General features: G+C 41.0%; 2 protein-coding genes and 1 long non-coding RNA gene across 3 annotated transcripts; 2 read left to right on the forward strand and 1 right to left on the reverse strand.

The window, feature by feature from the left end:
• Positions 1 to 1,784: 1,784 nt before the first annotated feature.
• LOC106611095 (protein TMED8) lies at positions 1,785 to 7,928 on the forward strand. The gene is made up of 5 exons (XM_014210962.3): positions 1,785 to 3,186; positions 3,407 to 3,503; positions 3,577 to 3,673; positions 3,912 to 4,205; positions 4,373 to 7,928. Exons 2-5 carry the CDS (start codon positions 3,459 to 3,461, stop codon positions 4,588 to 4,590), a joined length of 654 nt encoding a protein of 217 aa, XP_014066437.1. The 5' UTR covers positions 1,785 to 3,186; positions 3,407 to 3,458; the 3' UTR covers positions 4,591 to 7,928.
• A 3,965-nt stretch (positions 7,929 to 11,893) lies between these two features.
• Positions 11,894 to 16,213, forward strand: zgc:163014 (uncharacterized). The gene is made up of 13 exons (XM_014210844.3): positions 11,894 to 12,198; positions 12,342 to 12,518; positions 12,596 to 12,701; positions 12,905 to 13,018; positions 13,151 to 13,267; positions 13,363 to 13,531; positions 13,620 to 13,742; positions 13,878 to 14,065; positions 14,171 to 14,367; positions 14,495 to 14,586; positions 14,679 to 14,733; positions 15,004 to 15,101; positions 15,206 to 16,213. Exons 1-13 carry the CDS (start codon positions 12,137 to 12,139, stop codon positions 15,430 to 15,432), a joined length of 1,725 nt encoding a protein of 574 aa, XP_014066319.1. The 5' UTR covers positions 11,894 to 12,136; the 3' UTR covers positions 15,433 to 16,213.
• Positions 16,214 to 16,685: 472 nt separating this feature from the next.
• Positions 16,686 to 18,187, reverse strand: LOC106611094 (uncharacterized). The gene is made up of 5 exons (XR_014378721.1): positions 17,500 to 18,187; positions 17,333 to 17,406; positions 17,075 to 17,192; positions 16,845 to 16,880; positions 16,686 to 16,738 (listed from the first exon to the last, which is right to left on the reverse strand). It is a non-coding gene; the product is annotated as an uncharacterized LOC106611094 (long non-coding RNA).
• Positions 18,188 to 18,189: the final 2 nt, after the last annotated feature.

The raw sequence follows: 18,189 nt of genomic DNA on the forward strand, positions 1-18,189 counted from the left end.
CATTATAAGGCAAGCCAAGAGTGTAAGTCTGGTTTGGAATGGCGTTTTATTTCACACTGGAAGCAAACAAAGAGTAAGCTAAAATAGTTACTGTATATTCCTGAATTAGTCAGTCAGCAGAGAGTTAAAGTGACAGTACAAAAGTGCAGACTGGACCGTAGTTTTATGGACACAATCAATTGTTTTTTCCCTTACAGTGCTATGTTTGTGCCATATAGTGTCAAGGGGCCCCACGCAAACTTTTTCATTCCAACTCATCTGTTTTGCTATGGACTCTAGTGAGTAGATTATTTTGTATGGCGCAATATGTATGTCCAATATGACAAAAACGATTGGATTTAAGTTGATGGGCTGCTCTATATCAGGGCCATCAAATGGGCAGCCACTCCCCCCTGAGTGTAACCTCTGTGGATTTGGAAATCTAGAAGTGCTCCTGAGGAGAATGGACCCCCTTTTACTGTGACACAACATACAAATCATTTTGTACAGTGCAATATGTATATGTCCAATATCAAAAACTCTTTAAGGGGTGCAAATTGAGCAGCAACACTCCTTGGGGTGTAAACTCTGTGGATTTGGAAAATAGAAGTGCTCCTGAGTAGAATGGATGAAACGTTTTATTGCGACACAACGTACAGATACTTTTTGTAAGGGGCAATATGTATATGTCCAATTTTTTTTTTTAAAGATTGGATTTATACTGACCAAAAATATAAACGCAACATGTAAAGTGTTGGTTTTATGAGCTGAAATAAAAGATCCCAGACATTTTCCACATGCACAAAAATCGTATTTCTCTCAAATTTTGTGAACAAATTTGTTTACATCCCTGTTAATGAGCATTTCTCCTTTGACAAGATAAGGGGTTGGGATGTGGGAGTGGAGTTGCAGGGCGGGGGATAGAATGAAGGTCAAAGACAAAAGTATAAAAAACAAAGTAAAAATAAAACATAAGAAAAAGTAAGTTTGAATGACACTGAGGGGCAGTGTTTTTCCATCTAATACCGGTTTGCCTGAGGCTGATGCCTTGCAGGTGTTTGTACACGTGCATATACACACACACACTCAATCAAATGCACATGCACAAAGGTAAATAGTGCCATACATACACTCAAACATATTCAGTTGGCCTTGCTGTTATGATTTTTGTTGTCATTGATATCTTTGTTGTTTTTTTGCATAGTTTTCTGTTTTCCTTTGTCTCTCTTTTTTCTCTTTTGTTCAGTTGTTGGTGCATTGAGGGGTGGGGAATGGAATATTCTTTTTCTCTGGGGGGGTCTCGGATGGTTGAGGGGCAGCTCTTGGTGAACTGTGGGGGGGAGCTTGGGCCGGTGGTTGATGGATCGCTGGTTCCGGTCCCTGTTTTTTATCTTGTGGGAGATCTGTCGACGTGCCCTTGAGCAGGGCGTTGACCCTGGTTGCTTATGTGTGTCGCTCTGGATGGGAGTCTGTTAGATGACTGTGGCTGAGGTCTTAATGATGAAATGCCTATGTATTGTTATGTTGTAAATGTGAACATGAATTAATGCCCCCATTTCAGATTACTCTGACGTTCCCAATGATTTATGAAAACTTAATTGATGGGTCGATGTCCTCATTGTGGTTTTACAGACGTTTTATATACACACTTTATAAGAATAGTTATGAAATGAACATTGTTATATTTGGTAACTTATTTTCCCTCGACTCCAACACCATTCGATGCATTGAACGGATGTGGGTGTCTACGTAAGGGTGCTAATAAGGGTGCTAATTTTTTTTTAAATCACAAAAGCCTTGGGGTCGATACGTAAGGCGTATTAAAGAGCAGTGTGCGGGTTTCTTCTTATTTCTAATCTTATTCACCTATTACCATGCACCTGCAAAAAAGATAGCTCAGATGTGCGAGTGCCTTTATCATTATCTCTGGTAGTTTTTTATTTTATTTGTAATTTGTTGACGAGTTACAAGATTATGTCGAGATGCATCGATTCCAAGAATGTCAGGGGATCTTACGACTAGTTCAACTGGCTAGCTAACTATAGCTAACGTTAGCACGCGTACCTCCAGCTCAGAATAGCCAGTGGGTGCAGTGATTGCTCAGCGGGGACATCAGCATGCCAGTAGCAGTCTGTAACAACTCAATGTATCTGTTACATTTTATCATGAAATTGGTTTCAAATCTGTTGCAATTATGTGACCAGGAAGCTATCTAGGAATGTTACTTTGTAACCGCGCGCGCACCAATCGGACTTAAGTTCGCGGACTAAATCAAATCAGTTTGTTGGTTGCGTACGCAAAATCAATCAAATGTATTTATCAAGCCCTATTTACATCAGCAGATGTCATGAAGTGCTGTACAGAAACCCAGCCTAAACCCCAAACAGTAAGCAATGCAGATGTAGAAGCACGGTGCAGCGAAATGCTTATGTTTCTAGCTCCAACAATGTAGCAATATCTATCAATTCAACAACAATACCCCCCTCCCCCAAAAACTTTTTCGTATGTTTTTACGTTGGTAAAAAAAACAATGATGGTGTCTATTCGTTTTTACGTTGGTGAAAATGTATTCTGGTGTCTATTCGTTTTTACGTTGGTGAAAATGTATTCTGGTGTCTATTCGTTTTCTTTCATGATACAGGATCTGAATGCCTTCCAGACAGATTGACAATGTCTTCTGATATGATGGTAAACTGCGCTTTATGGTGTGTTCAAGACAACTTGAAACTGTGAAAAATACGAGGTCAAATAATGACGACACTGATCTTCAGGTCGAAGCTCAAGAAAGAGGTCCGAGTTGGAATTCCGAGTTAGGTGACCGTTCAAAACAATTTTCCCCAGCTCGTTTTTTTCTGATTTCCAGTTGTCTTGAATACACTGTAGTCGGAGATTTCCGAGTTCCAAGTTGTTTTGAACGCGGCATTCGTGTGTGTGTGTGTGTGTGTGTGTGTGTGTGTGTGTGTGTGTGTGTGTGTGTGTGTGTGTGTGTGTGTGTGTGTGTGTGTGTGTGTGTGTAAAGGGGAGGGATAGAGAGAAGTGGTGGGGGACTTAATACAGTACGCTATTTAGAGCGAGATTGAACGGTGTTTATGCATTCATTTTAGAGATAGATGAATTAGAGGCTACTTCGGAGCGTCAATCCAGACTGACAGTGTTATCGGTTTCCTCTTTCCCTTGGATAACGTCGGAGACCAATCTGCTAGACAGGTTACTCACTTGTTCTTGCTAGACCTACTTTGATCTTTTGCTGTATATCTACTGTATTTAATTCCTGCAATATGCTATTACTAAATACAATTTAAATACGGCATAACCATTTTGTATAGTTGTAATGCATTGCCTGTTTTATGTATGCCTTACATAGCACAATTGTATTGTATGCTGAATTGTGTTTAGAAGTTAGAATGGTCATACTGTCTGTGTACAGGCTCCAGAGCAGAGGCCTCTCTAACTCAAACCACCCCATAAGTCACCCTGATATGGATGGAACCAATGGCACAGAGGGGTCCAACCAGCCAGCTGAGGTACACATCATGCCACATAAAAAAAGTACATGGCAATGAAATGAAAATACTGCAAGCACTTGTGTGTTTTCAGGTTAATCAACAGTCTCCTGCCGGGCAGCAGGCCACAGGGGGAGATGTTGAGGAGAGCAACAGCAGTGGGAATAGCCAGAACCCTGGAGAGAGAAAAGGTGAGACAATTTAGTCTAGGGTTTAACACCCACTACCACTAAAGAGAACTCATAGCTTTCATCCATGTTCTGAAGTCTGATGTCTGTATTGCAACATATTAATAAAATAATGAGTATGCTGAAAAAAAATATATTTGACAAAGGATCTCAAATTGAGTAATTATATCACACATTTTTGAACGCTGCTCATGTTTGGTTCCTATGTTGTCCTCACATATAGTCTATGGTTGTGCTCTAGCCCAAATGCCACCGCTGAAGCCTCCCTCCACGTGGACCTCCATGGCGATTAAGGAGCTCAAGTCCAAGCTGCGACTGGAGAAGGACAGTGTGGTGACAGTGAAACGAGGAAACATTATGACAGTCCATGTGCCCACCATTCCTGAGGGAAAGCAGGTGTGCTGGGAGTTTGCCACAGATAGCTATGACATAGCCTTTGGAATCTTCTTTGACTGGAACCCTGTCACCAGCCAGGCCATTACAGTCCACATCAGTGAATCCAGTGACGACGAAGAGGAGGAAAATCCGCTAGAAGGTCAGTAGGCACCTCCTCTTTTGGTTTGAAATTTTAGTTCCAAACTAATTTAATACGAAATAATCTCAATTTTATTTGAAAAGATTTGAATATATTTAATAATAACTTCTCTTTAAATTAGTTGAGGTTGTAATTGTCTTGAAGGCCATATGTGTTGTCTCATGCAGGACTTATCAACACAGGGGATGTTGAGAAGGCTTCTAAATCATTGGCCAAGTCCAACATAAGGGAAATCTTACCTGTGTATCGTCTGGACAGTCACATGGCAGTGCAAGGTGGCAGTCACGAGTATCCAGGAAAAGGCACTTACCTTCTGAAGTTTAATAACTCCTACTCACTATGGCGAAATAAGACTCTGTACTACAGAGTGTATTACAGTGCCTGAGGAACTGTAAGCGTCAGCTATTGCATATGACTGTATGACTTACTAGAATTACATATATTTTTGATTCCATAGAACATGTTATGGTTAATTATAGGTGCATAGATTTTTCATCACAATCAGCGTATGTTGCTCGCTCCTAGTCTATCTACACTTAAAATCTAAGACGACCAGAGAATTATGAAGTGGGACATTTTGCTCATATGTTTTACTGTGTTTATAGAGAAAGATTTGACGTAGCCTTGTGTTTGTGCCATGTTCTGTTTAAAAGTTATGTGCCGTGAGTTAAGGCAAATTGACCATATTTTAAAGATATATAGTATATGTACAGTACCAGTCAAAAGTTTGGACACACCTACTCATTCAAGGGTTTTTCTTTATTTTGACAATTTTCTACATTGTAGAATGCCTCTACACCTGGAATGCTTTTCCAACAGTCTTGAAGAAGTTCCCACATATGCTGAGCACTTGTTGGCTGCTTTTCCTTCACTCTGTGGTCCAACTCATTCCAAATGATCTCAATTGGGTTGAGGTTGGGTGATTGTGGAGGCTAGGTCATCTGATGCAGCACTCCATCACTCTCCTTCTTGGTCAAATAGCCCTTACACAGCCTGGAGGTGTGTTGGGTCATTGTCCAGTTGAAAAACAAATGATAGTCCCACTAAGCGCAAACCAGATGGGATGGCGTATCGCTGCAGAATGCTGTGGTAGCCATGCTGGTTAAGTGTGCCTTGAACTCTAAATAAATCCCTGACAGTGTCACCAGCAAAGCACCCTCACAGTTCCTCCTCCATGCTTCACGGTGGGAACCACACATGCGGAGATCATCCGTTCACCTACTCTGCGTCTCACAAAGACACGGTGGTTGGAACCAAAATGCTCCAATATGGACAGATTTCCACTGGTCTAATGTCCATTATTTGTGTTCCTTGGCCCAAGCAAGTCTCTTCTTCTTATTGGTGTCCTTTAGTAGTAGTTTGTTTTCAGAAATTCGACCATGAAGGCCTGATTCACGCAGTCTCCTCTGAATAGTTGATGTTTAGATGTGTCTGTTACTTGAACTCTGTGAGGCATTTATTTAGGCTGCACTTTCTGAGGCTGGTAACTCTAAAGAAATTATCCTCTGCAGCAGAGGTAACTCTGGGTCTTCCTTTCTTGTGGCGGTCCTCATGAGAGCCAGTTTCATCATAGCCCTTGATTGTTTTTACAATCAAAACTTTCAAAGAAAGAATTTGGCACAGAAACTTTCAGATTTCTTGAAATATTTTGCATTGATTGACCTTCATGTCTTAAAGTAATGATGGACTGTTGTTTCTCTTTGCTTATTTGAGCTGGTCTTGCCATAATATGGACTTGGTCTTTCACCAAATAGGGCTGTCTTCTGTATACCACCCCTACCTTGTCACAACACAACTGATTGGCTCAAACGCACGAAGAAGGAAAGAAATTCTACAAGTGAACTTTTAACAAGGCACACCTGTTAATTGAAATATATTCCAGGAGACCTCATGAAGCTGGTTGAGAGAATGCCAAGAGTGTGCAAAGCTGTCATCAAGGCAAAGGGTGGCTACTTTGAAGAATCAAAAATATATTTTGATTTTTTTTAAACACTCTTTTGGTTACTACATGATTCCATATGTGTTATTTCATAGTTTTGATGTCCTCACTATTATTCTACAATGTAGGAAATAGTAAAAAATAAAGAAAAACCCTGGAATGAGTAGGTGTGTCCAAACTTTTGACTGGTACTGTATATTAATCAGACACAACATTTCTTTGGTGGCAGCGATCAAAGAACACTGGTAGAAAGATGACTGCTAGGTGGAATGCTTAATCAGGAGAGGTTCCAAAGAACTGTATTTGTTTTATTTTTTGCTTCATCTATGTCACTTTTTAGCCTTTTATTTATTTTATTTTTTTACTTGAATTGTATGATAATCCAAATGCAGTTAAACAAATATTCTGCACAACAATTCAATAATTTTTTTGCATACTGTGATTGGAATGAGTGATTGTCAATGAAAGAATATTGAATGTTGCTCCGAGTTCAATGATAAAGCAAATGGTCACCGTCTGTCTTTATGACACAAATAAAAGCCACCCCCTATCACAAAAAGCTCTTATGTAATATGGGTTCAATATTTACATTGCCAAGTCCCTATTTAGTTTGCTGGTTGTCAGGTGGTGGGTTGGTCTTTGTGGACACTAGCATTAGACTATTGTAAATACTAACAGATTCAATATATTTCTATACTGAACAAAAATATAAACGCAACATGCAACAATTTCAAAGATTTTACTAAGTTACAGTTCATAGAAGGAAATCAGTCAATTTAAATACATTCATTGGGCCCTGATCTATGGATTTCACATGACTGGGCAGGGCATAGGCCCACCCACTTGGGAGCCAGGTCCACCCAATCAGAATGAGTTATTACCCATAAAAGGGCTTTATTACAGACAGAAATACTCCTCAGATGTCCCCCCCCCCCAGACAATCCCATAGGTCAAGCTGCCTGATGGCGTGGTTACATATGGTCTGCGGTTATGAGGCCGGTTGGACGTACTGCCAAATTCTCTAAAGCGAAGTTGGAGACAGGTTATGGTAGAGAAATTAATATTAAATTATCTGGCAACAGCTCTCTTGGACATTCCTGCAGTCAGTATGACAATTGCACGCTCCTTCAACTTGAGACGGTTGTGGCATTGTGTTGAGTGACTGCAAATTTTAGTGGCCTTTTATTGTCCCCATCACAAAGTGCACCTGTGTAATGATCATGCTGCTTAATAGGTTTCTTTGATATGCCACACCTGTCAGGTGGATGGATTATCTTGGCAAAGGAGAAATGCTCACTAACAGGGATGTAAACCAATTTGTGCACAACATTTGAGAGAAATATTGTGAGTATGGAAAATGTCTGGAATCTTTTATTTCAACTCATGAAACATGGCTCTAACACTTTAGATGTTGCGTTTATTTTTTGTTCAGTATAAAAGTATGATTTGGATCGTCCCTTTAAAGTACAATTTTATGCACAGATCTCTGTAAAGGAGGAAAATTTGTATTGCGTGTGTGTTTTCTGTGTTGTAGCTCTGTATGCACCTAATCATGATCTCAAATGATTATAGCCGCCCATACGTGGTTCCAAAAAAGAATGTTTGTACCTCATCCATCTGTGTTGTGCATGTTTCCAAGGTACTGTATCATATGAATTGTGCTGTTAAAATATAAGGAACCGAAAATAAGTGTCCCATGGTTGCTGTGCTTTGTACTGCATGCAGTTCTGTTTCTTATAAGCTTTCCTTTGAAAATAAATCACAATAAAGAAGAAAGATTCTCATTTGCATTTCATTATGTTTTATTTTTTACATTTTCAACAGCTCATTTACTTTATGTTCCCATTAAGTAGTAAAGTATAGAGAGCTTGGTCTCGGCCAATGATTATCTTTCAAGATCAATCAAGGATTTTTGGGTCATATATACAGTACTAGTCAAACATTTGGGCACACTTACTCATTCAAGGGTTTTTCTTTAACTGCAGAGTGAAGGAAAAGCAGCCAACAAGTGCTCAGCAAATGTGGGATCGCTTTCAAGACTGTTGGAAAAGCATTCCAGGTGAAACTGGTTGAGAGAATGTCAAGAGTGTTCAAAGCGAAGGCTGGCTACTTTGAAGAATCTCAAATATAAAATAGATTTTGATTTGATTAACACTTTTTTGGTTACTACACGATTCCATATGTGTTGTTTCATAGTTGTCATGTCTTCACTATTGTTCTACAATGTAGAAAATAGTAAAGGGATGAGTAAGTGTGTCCAAACTTTGGACTGGTACTATATATATTGATTAAACTAATGTCTGGCTCTATGTGAAAGCATTTGTGTGTTAACCTGAGTGCTACATAACCCTCAACTGAAAGCATATATTTAGTAGTTTTGGAGAATAGAAGTAATATCCTTGGTCATCCAACGTAATTTTGTCCATTTTTTTTATTTAACCAGATAAGCTAGTTGAGAACAAGTTCTCATTTACAACTGTGACCTGGCCAAGATAAAGCAAAGCCGTGCGACACAAACAACAACAAAGAGTTACACATGGAATAAACAAGCGTACAGTCAATAACACAATAGAAAAAAAAGAAAGTCTATATACAGTGTGTGCAAAGGGCGTGAGGGGGTAAGGTAATAAACAGGCCATAGTAGCGAAGTAATTACAGTTTAGCAAATTAACATTGGAGTGATAGATGAGCAGATGATGATGTGCAAGTAGAAATACTGGTGTGCAAAAGAGCAGAAAAGTAAATAAAAACAATATGGGGATGGGGTAGGTAGATTGGGTGGGCTATTTACAGATGGGCTATGTACAGCTGCAGCGATCAGTTAGCTGCTCAGATAGCTGATGTTTAAAGTTAGTGAGGGAAATATAAGTCTCCAGCTAAAGCAATTTTTGCAATTCGTTCCAGTCATTGGCCACAGAGAACTGGAAGGAAAGGCGGCCAAAGGAGCTGTTGGCTTTGGGGATGACCAGTGAGATATACCTGCTGGAGCGCGTGCTACGGGTGGCTGTTGTTATCGTAACCAGTGAGCTGAGATAAGGCGGAGCTTTACCTAGCATAGACTTATAGATGACCTGGAGCCAGTGGGTCCGGCGACAAATTTGTAGTGAGGGCCAGCCGACTAGAGCATACAGGTCGCAGTGGGGGGTTATATAAGGGGCTTTGATGACCAAACGGATGGCACTGGGATAGACTGCATCCAGTTTGCTGAGTAGAGTATTGGAGGCTATTTTGTAAATGACATCGCCGAAGTCGAGGATCGGTAGGATAGTCAGTATTACGAGGGTATGTTTGGCAGCGTGAGTGAAGGATGCTTTGTTGCAAAATAGGAAACCGATTCTAGATTTAATTTGGGATTGGAGATGCTTAATATGAGTCTGGAAGGAGAGTTACAGTCTAGCCAGACACCTAGGTATTTGTAGTTGTCCACATATTCTAAGTCAGAACCGTCCAGAGTAGTGATGCTAGTCGGGCAGGCGGGTGCGGGCAGTGAACGGTTGAAAAGCATGCATTTGGTTTTACTAGCATTTCAGAGCAGTTGGAGGCCACGGAAGGAGTGTTGTATGGCATTGAAGCTCGTTTGGAGGTTAGTTAACAGAGTGTCCAAAGAAGGGCCAGATGTATACAGAATGGTGTCGCCTGCGTAGAGGTGGATCAGGGAATCACCCGCAGCAAGAGCGACATTGTTGATATATACAGAGAAAAGAGTCGGCCCGAGAATTGAACCCTGTGGTACCCATATAGAAACTGCCAGACGTCCGGACAACAGGCCCTCCGATCTGACACACTGAGCTCTCTCTGAGAAGTAGTTGGTGAACCAGGCGAGGCAGTCGCCTGGTACTATAAAACACTCTACTCAACAAATTGGATGCAGTCTATCACAGTGCCATCCATTTTGTCACCAAAGCCCCATATATTACCCACCACTGCGACCTGTACGCTCTCGTTGGCTGGCCATCGCTTCATACTCGTCGCAAAACCCACTGGCTCCAGGTCATCTACAAGTCTCTGCTAGGTAAAGCCCCACCTTATCTCAGCTCACTGGTCACCATAGCAGCACCCACCCGTAGTATGCGCTCCAGCAGGTATATCTCACTGGTCACCCCCAAAGCCAATTCCTCCTTTGGCCGCCTTTCCTTCCAGTTCTCTGCTGCCAATGACTGGAACGAACTGCAAAAATCACTGAAGCTGTAGACCCATGTCTCCCTCACTAGCATTAAGCACCAGCTGTCAGAGCAGCTCACAGATCACTGCACCTGTACATAGCCCATCTGTAAATAGCCCATCCAACTACCTCATCCCCATACTGTATTTATTTATTTATCTTGCTCCTTTCTACCCCAGTATCTCTACTTGCACATTAATCTTCTGCACATCTACCATTCCAGTGTTTAATTGCTATATTGTAATTACTTTGCCACCATGGCCTATTTATTGCCTTACCTCCCTTATCTTACCTCATTTGTACTCATATATATATACTTTTTTCTCCCTTTTTTTCTACTGTATTATTGACTGTATGTTTGTTTATTCCATGTGTAACTCTGTGTTGTTGTATGTGTCGAACTGCTATGCTTTTTCTTGGCCAGGTCGCAGTTGTAAACAAGAACTTGTTCTCAACTAGCCTACCTGGTTAAATAAAGGTGAAATAAAAATAAATAAATAAATATTGCCTTCACATTAGGACATGCACTGTGGCAGTTCTAGACCATTTCAACTGGGGGGGGGGGGGGGGGGGGCAAGCTGGGGCCAGTTGTACTGTTAGAGGGGCCAGTTACATTAGACGTTATTGTTGTCGTATCGTTTTTCTTCACTGCATTGCAGGCATTAGCAGGCAAAAGACCATGTTCATAATCATCATCGTTGACACTGTCTAATAACGGATGTAAAAAAAGAATGATAGCAAAAATTAGTTTGGTAAAAATAATTTCATACTCGACATTTAGGGCCCCCCCCCCCCCCAGAACCGCTAGTGAACATGCAACCTGTAGAGTCTCACAGAAATAGTTTCATGCATGTAGGACCATAGCAACAGACCTTGGCACGCTACAGGAATAACCAATCCATGTCCTCCGGCTGAGTCCTCTGGAATAAACCCAAGAGGTGTATCCAGGTCTAATGGTGTCTAATGACCCAGAGGCTGGCTTCTTCAGAAATAAATAATTGCCACATATGTACTGAAAAATGTACAATAACCCCTACCTACATGTACATTTTACCTCAATTACATCCACTAACCTGTACCCCCACACATTGACTCGGGACCGGTACCCCCTGTACATAGCCTCGTTATTGTTATTTTATTGTGTCAGTTTTTTTCCTACTTAATTTTTTTGTGTATTTTTTTAGCAAATATTTTCTTTCTTTAAAAATGTTTTTGCATTGTTGGTAAAAAGGGCTTGTAAGGAAGCATTTCACTGTAAGGTCTACTACACCTGGTTTATTAGGAACATGTGACAAATATAATCTGATTTTGTTTTGTTATCCTGCAGCTGCTGAAATGACGGAATCAGTTGGATAAACTGAATTGTTTAAGATTGAGACCATTACATAAATGCTATAGGATTTGATCATAAGAGCTGACCTATCTCACACATACAGCTTAAGGCCTATGCTCTTATGGGAGTTTGTCCCATGATTCTCCATTAAGAACAATCATGAGGGAGTTGATGTAAGTATAACACAGCTGATGAAACATCCATCAACAGTTTTATTTTGAGCTGTTCCAAAAAGTAATCAGATGAGGATAGAACGAGGTCACACGACAGCAGGGTAAAGTCGGCCCGCATAATGGTGAAGATTTGGACTGGGTTGAGACTAAACTGACCCTAGATCTGTGCACACTGCAACCCAATAGAGCCGATAACAGGTGCGCAGTTTATAAATTACACGCCACTTTCACTTGCACTGGCGAGCGATTTGTCCTGGTGATATTGGGACCATCTTCGTTAACGCAAATCTGCAATTTTGCTGATTCACTTCAGAGGAAATCAACATGGGACGGTTACATTTTTTCGTCCTCTGGTCGTTAAACGATGCACCCCGTCAGTTTATCAGGTAGTTATCAGGTATTTCGTTGCTGAAATTTTGAAAGTGGGCACGCAGCAACTCCCAATTTGAGCCATCGTTATTCATTACAGACATGCCCAATCTCCATCCTTGTAGTTCACAGCATAAATGTTTGTCCGTATCTATTGTAGCAAATCCAATCGCCAGTGCCACCAGGTCCATGTTCCATTGCCACTGCCCAAACAACTTGTTGTATTCAGTCTTGGGGAATGGCGGTTCTTATCTAGCGAGACAACCATTTCAGTTGATGTTCTGGTTAGCCAGGACGTGAAACCGCAGAGGATTGGTACATTGTCAGACCAAACAAGGTACATTAGCCCTATATGCATTCTAATTAATAACAATTGCAAAAATGCATACAAGGTCTATATTGCTTGTTTTAAAGGTGCTTGACTTGGGAGGGAGATTGGAATGCTGACCTTGTCCAAGAGGCAACAGAGAAAGGGAGGAGAGGAGTATATGGGAAGGTTTTGCTCACTGTTTGTGGAGAGGTATGGTTTCCAGCGTTTTTATTCGGTACATTTTCAATATTGTTAATGTGACAGGTGTCACTTTGTTGTGACATCTCACATTATCAATTAAATACTGACCAGATACTACATTGGTCTTTGCAAAGGATTCTGGAATGATTAATAACAGCCTACATAATGTACCAGTGTCTTAAATGATGTTATTCAACTCTTTCCTCAAAAAGAATGAAGCCAGTTTCAACAGCAATACTCCATGTGTGCCAAGAAAACATTCCAGCCCAGTTGAGCACAACAGCAATCTCTCCCATACTCTGCTCAACACCTCTGGGAGTCAGAGGGTAAATTGCAGGGTTATCCACTAGTTAGTAGACCTGTCACTACACTCTTGATTTTGAGGCATTTTTCTGGTCTCCACTGTCATTAAAATTGTAGTTCAGTGAGACAGAAATCAAATATGTCACTCTTTGCAGATTACAACCCCCAACTCCTCACATCTAGGAGACAGCATTTGCTATGCCGAACTCAAAGCTAACAAGACAGAAATCGATGATTCCACTTTATCTGAGAAACCCTGTATTTCGCTTACGGTAGGGCTCATGCTTGAATAAGAAACTTTCCAAGTAGGGAGTGGTGGGGCGAGAGAAATGTAACCTGTTTTTTTTTATCTTAATGGTATTTGAAGGATAAGACCCCCAGACGGACGGTGATTGGGAAGAGGGGTCGCATCGCGTGGAGCCCTGAAATGATTCCTCAGGAGGATACTGGTCGAGCATCTAGCCCCAAAAAAATCAAGTTATCTAGAGGGAACAGTGTTGAGAAGACTGGAATGAAGAAGACCAACTACAGAGCAGGTTACAGAATTCGCCATGAAATGATTTGTTTATTTCAAATAGCAGCTATTCTGCTGAATGAAAAACATTAAGGATATTTTGTTTTCAGTTTGCCCATCAAAGCGCTGGAGCCACACCATGTGTCTGAGTGATCCTGAGACGGCCATTGTCATTGGAGGAGAAGCTTCTGACCAGACTCACTGCGAGGACTCCCTATGGAAACTGGAGATAGGTGAGATGAGTTGCCCATTTTAATAACTTGTATAAAACAATTTGGAGCCAAAATTTAAATATTTGTTACCTGGCATCTTGAAATGCCCAGCACACATTTAATTGATCAAATTGATTGTCAACATTATCTTCTCAGACAACGATTTTTGGTTCCCAATGAACTCCACCACCTCTGGACCTGTCCCCCCATGTGCCCATGGCCACTCTGCGACCTATGACCCTGATTCCAAGGTCGTCTACGTGTACGGTGGCCTGAGGGAGGGCCAGCGCTACAGCGACCTCTATATCCTCAACACTCTAACCTGGAAGTGGAAGCTTGTCACAGTGAGTGTCCTGTCCAGTGCCACTTGTCACTTTATAGTTTAATTGACCTTAAGGACCTTCAAATGAAAAGTTTGATTTTCTCTCTTGTGGAAATTCTTCCTCTAGGCAAGAGGTGATATCCCCATGTTGGCCTACCACTCTGCAACTATCTATAAGAAAGAGCTCTTTGTTTTTGGGGGGGTTCACCCAAGCTGCTGTCCTGGAGTCAAGGCCTGCAGTAATGCTCTGTACATTTTTAACCCAGAGTTTGAGCTCTGGTACCAACCCATTGTCGAGGGGGACCGACCTCTACCTAGGTTTGGGTCAGTGTTCCTTGATTATATTTCTGTAGACAAGGCATTGGGCTATTAGAATATTTCACTTACTGTATCTAACCATTACAGGACGACAGTGCTTATTTAATAAACACATTTTGTGTTTACATTACAGGCACACAACCACGCTTTTGTCCAACCAGTTGCTCATTTTTGGTGGCAGGAAGACTGCAACCTACCTAAACGACCTCCACATTTTGGATCTCGGTAAGGCACTGACAGTGGTGATGTGGAGTACTCTATATAAAAAGCTAGTTGCCACGATCTTCAAATGTCATTTTCTTAATTTTTGGCAAAAGGCTTCATGGAGTACACAGCTGTGAAATATGAGAACATGCCACCGCTGCCTCGAGGGTGAGAACATATACAAAACAAACCTTGTAAAATATGAACACAATGCCCATCTGCCATTTTTCGTATTTCAGATATCTAGGACATCAACAAGTATTTGGTGTGATGAAAAATGTCTATATTGCCACACAGACCAATATTGCAACCATTTAATTCTATGCCATTTGTTTAATCTGATATTTATTGCTGAGTATCTGTAAACAACAACGATGTACATTGGTGTAGAAATTCCTTTTCACTAAGTTAACGTTGCCCTGTCATCTTTGTGGCCAGATATCATGCAGCACTGCCAGTATCAGACAACAGGATGCTGGTCAGTGGCGGTTGCAGTGCTGTTGGAGCCCTGCAGGACGTTCATATCTTCAACACGGGTGAGTACACACTCACCAAGGACTATCATTTTTTAAGAAAGTTGATGGTAATCCAGCCTCTTTCATTTGCTCTGAATAAAAATGCCTGTCTTGGTTCTTTTCAGACACCAGTATGTGGCATTCAGTGGTCTCCCCTCTGCTCTGTGCCAGGCCTTGTGCTGGACACAGTGTGATTAATCTGGGAGGCTCTGTCATCTCAGATGCTGATAAACAGAAGCAGGGAGAGTATGCCAACATCCACTGCACCCTCTTGGTGTTTGGGGGCTCCGACTGCGCTGGGACCTTCTACAATAACACAATGAAGTGCACAGTGGAGATCCCTGTAGAATAAGAGACTGGATCTTAGGGGGAGACGATAACGACCTTATTGGGGAAATAATGAAAATAAATTGACTTTTTATCCATGTATCTGGTTTACACATTCTAAATAATATGAATGTGCCATGGGCGGAACTCGTACAAGGACTTTTGAGTCCTTGGTATTTTCTGTTCTGCGTAAAGGCTCTGTTACGTTTGGCTTAGATTTCATCAAGTCTTCAGTTAGTTTTATTGTGGCTGCTTTAGGCCCCTTTGTTTGATCTGTGCTGTAGTCTTATCTGATCAGCTTTTTTTCCTGGGGGGGGCTGATTGTCAGTTATGGTGCAAGTGATGCCTTTTTATCCCATTGTGGTGTTTCACATTATGGGTCGTGGCCCATTTGTTTTAAGTGGCATTTTTCCCATTGAGAAGATGGTATACACATCAGATCTGACAAGCAATCTCTTCTGTTTTTTAGATATTTTCTCATCAATGTGTGTGTTATCACATGGTAGAGCTGAAATCAATTTTCTGTTTTATTTGAATTTAAGTAAGTTGAACTTCAGCTTTTTTACAAAACCGATTATTTAACAAAGTGCAGCCACTTTCACTTTCCATAAACTTCTACAGTAACATGTAACGGGCTAGTATGGTACTTGGGAATTTGTACAGTAAATGTTTTTTTATTGATTTAATACATCACTATTTGTTCATGTTTTTACATTTTGTATTGCTTCCCTTAACAAATCCACTTTGGTCAGCATTGGCATATTTTGTGTAGATGGGTGATTATGAATATTAAAATAACGAAACTTCTCATCATACAGGTAATAGATTGTCTTATTTAATGAGATTGAAACCAAAGACAAAGGTATTTTATAGAAGCATTCAATGATGGTGGCAATACTGGCTCCCTTAGACATCAGAGGGGTTCTCATGTACATATTTCAGCAGGTGTGTCTAGTTGGCAGGACAGATGACTCTCTTTGAAAGCATCTACCTTCAGTAAGGTTTGGTTTAGCCTTTTGATAGATGGGAACTGATCAACATCCACTTTGAACCTGTTGGGCAAATGTACAAGTCATGTGGGTTGTATGTTCAGCGACGAATCGGTCTCATACTGTGGTGTTCTTCTGTAACAATTCTGAATGACTGGTTGCCTTACCGTTCAGCATTATAGACTTGAGGGACGAGACAGATGTCTGCCATGGAAATCTAAAAGGTAAACATGGTTAGTTCAAGAATTCCTAAACTTGAAGAGATGTGATGTGATGAGTGTCCCCTCACCTCGTCCCCTACACAGTACTTGCCAGCTGTCTCTTTCCAAATGGGCTCCAGGGCTGAAAGACACAGGGACATTAATCAGGACTGGAATGGTTGTCTAGAGCGAAACTGGTATTGTATGTAAGGCTATTTTTTTTAGATGAAATGATGCGCCCACTGCACCTTCTCGGCTCCTATCTTCTGTAGCACGTACAAATTCTGAAATACAAATTATCAGACGTGACTGAGAAGCTCTACAGTCATCATTGTTGCAATGGCAATTCAAACATGTCCATACAGTAAACAAAGTTTGTTTTGCAAACTTGGTCAGATCTGCAGCGGACTGTGTGCCTTCAATTTGTTATATACTTATCTCTTGTTTATCCACTTTCTTTGTGGTGTAATTCACTTACCTGCACAGGCTGGATCCCAGAGGCGATAAGGTCAGAGATCATGCACACGTTTCTTTGGGTCTGCAGGGAAAAGCCTGTGTCCTGTTCTGGTCTCCTCAATGTATTGGATCACTGCCAGCTGAGGGTGAGTGGATGAGTCTTGTCAATGTTACATTTGAAGAATTTGGAGCTAGATTTAAGTTGTCTTAACTTTTATCAGTGTATCAGAAGTACATCACTGTTGAAACAAAGACAAACCAATAACATCATTGGACTCACCGACTGTGACAGCGTGATGCCATCAATTTGGACAGCGGGCACTTGTTGCATAGGGTTTAACCCCTTGTATTGTTCTGTAAATTGATGTGTACAGTATGAGAACATATATATTTTACACCATTGATGTTCAATACCGCTTCCTAAAAACAAAAGCGTAAGGAAGTTACCTGCTGACCCCCATCTTTGATAAGATGCTGGGACTTGGTCAAATTCAATACCTTTCAGCGCAAAAGCTGGAAGAAGCAACGTAGGTTATTTATTTCCAGTGTCAAAAGGAATTGACACTTTTCTTATGCTGTAAAGTAGGCAGAGATGTGGACTATACATAGTCAAAAGGTACTTGCTGATTCGAACCCTCTGTTTGAATGTTAAATGACGAGATTGACGCGAGTAACCCAGTCTTGTTCAGTATATTGCAATACATCCGGGTATTTCAAGCACACCGGTAAAAACACTGGAGTTGCAGTAATTAACATTTACCAACAGATGGCATCACTGTGCCATTTTACACCCATAACACCCTCCAAGAGCACGAACTCCTAAAATATTCATGAATAATGGGCTAAAGGAAAGAAAAGTACATCAGTGCACGTGATACGTCATATTCTCATATCATACTTAACGTTCCTCATTGATTCACCTTGGTTTGATTTGCCATAGTTTTCAGACAGATCAGGCATTTAACTACTGCAAATTCTGTTACTCCAGAATGATAACGAAAACAACTGTTCCTTGCAGCCAATATAATGTGCGCCCAAATACCATCCTCTCTGGTTTTTGTCTATGACTAAGCACTTTCCCGGCATCTTCAATTCATTCCACGTTTCAGTGTCTAGTACTGAAACGTTGCAAGCAAT

Source organism: Salmo salar, chromosome 09 (assembly GCF_965601325.2).
Source record: "Salmo salar chromosome 09, fSalSal1, whole genome shotgun sequence".
Lineage (NCBI taxonomy): Eukaryota > Metazoa > Chordata > Actinopteri > Salmoniformes > Salmonidae > Salmo > Salmo salar.

Coding starts and splice junctions, on each gene's coding strand:
- LOC106611095 (XM_014210962.3), top strand. CDS start 3,459: ATGGATGGAACCAATGGCACAGAGGGGTCCAACCAGCCAGCTGAG. Junction 3,674..3,911: donor GAACCCTGGAGAGAGAAAAG/GTGAGACAATTT, acceptor GTTGTGCTCTAG/CCCAAATGCCACCGCTGAAG. Junction 4,206..4,372: donor GGAGGAAAATCCGCTAGAAG/GTCAGTAGGCAC, acceptor TGTCTCATGCAG/GACTTATCAACACAGGGGAT.
- zgc:163014 (XM_014210844.3), top strand. CDS start 12,137: ATGGGACGGTTACATTTTTTCGTCCTCTGGTCGTTAAACGATGCACCC. Junction 12,199..12,341: donor GCACCCCGTCAGTTTATCAG/GTAGTTATCAGG, acceptor TATCTATTGTAG/CAAATCCAATCGCCAGTGCC. Junction 14,734..15,003: donor ATGCCACCGCTGCCTCGAGG/GTGAGAACATAT, acceptor CTTTGTGGCCAG/ATATCATGCAGCACTGCCAG.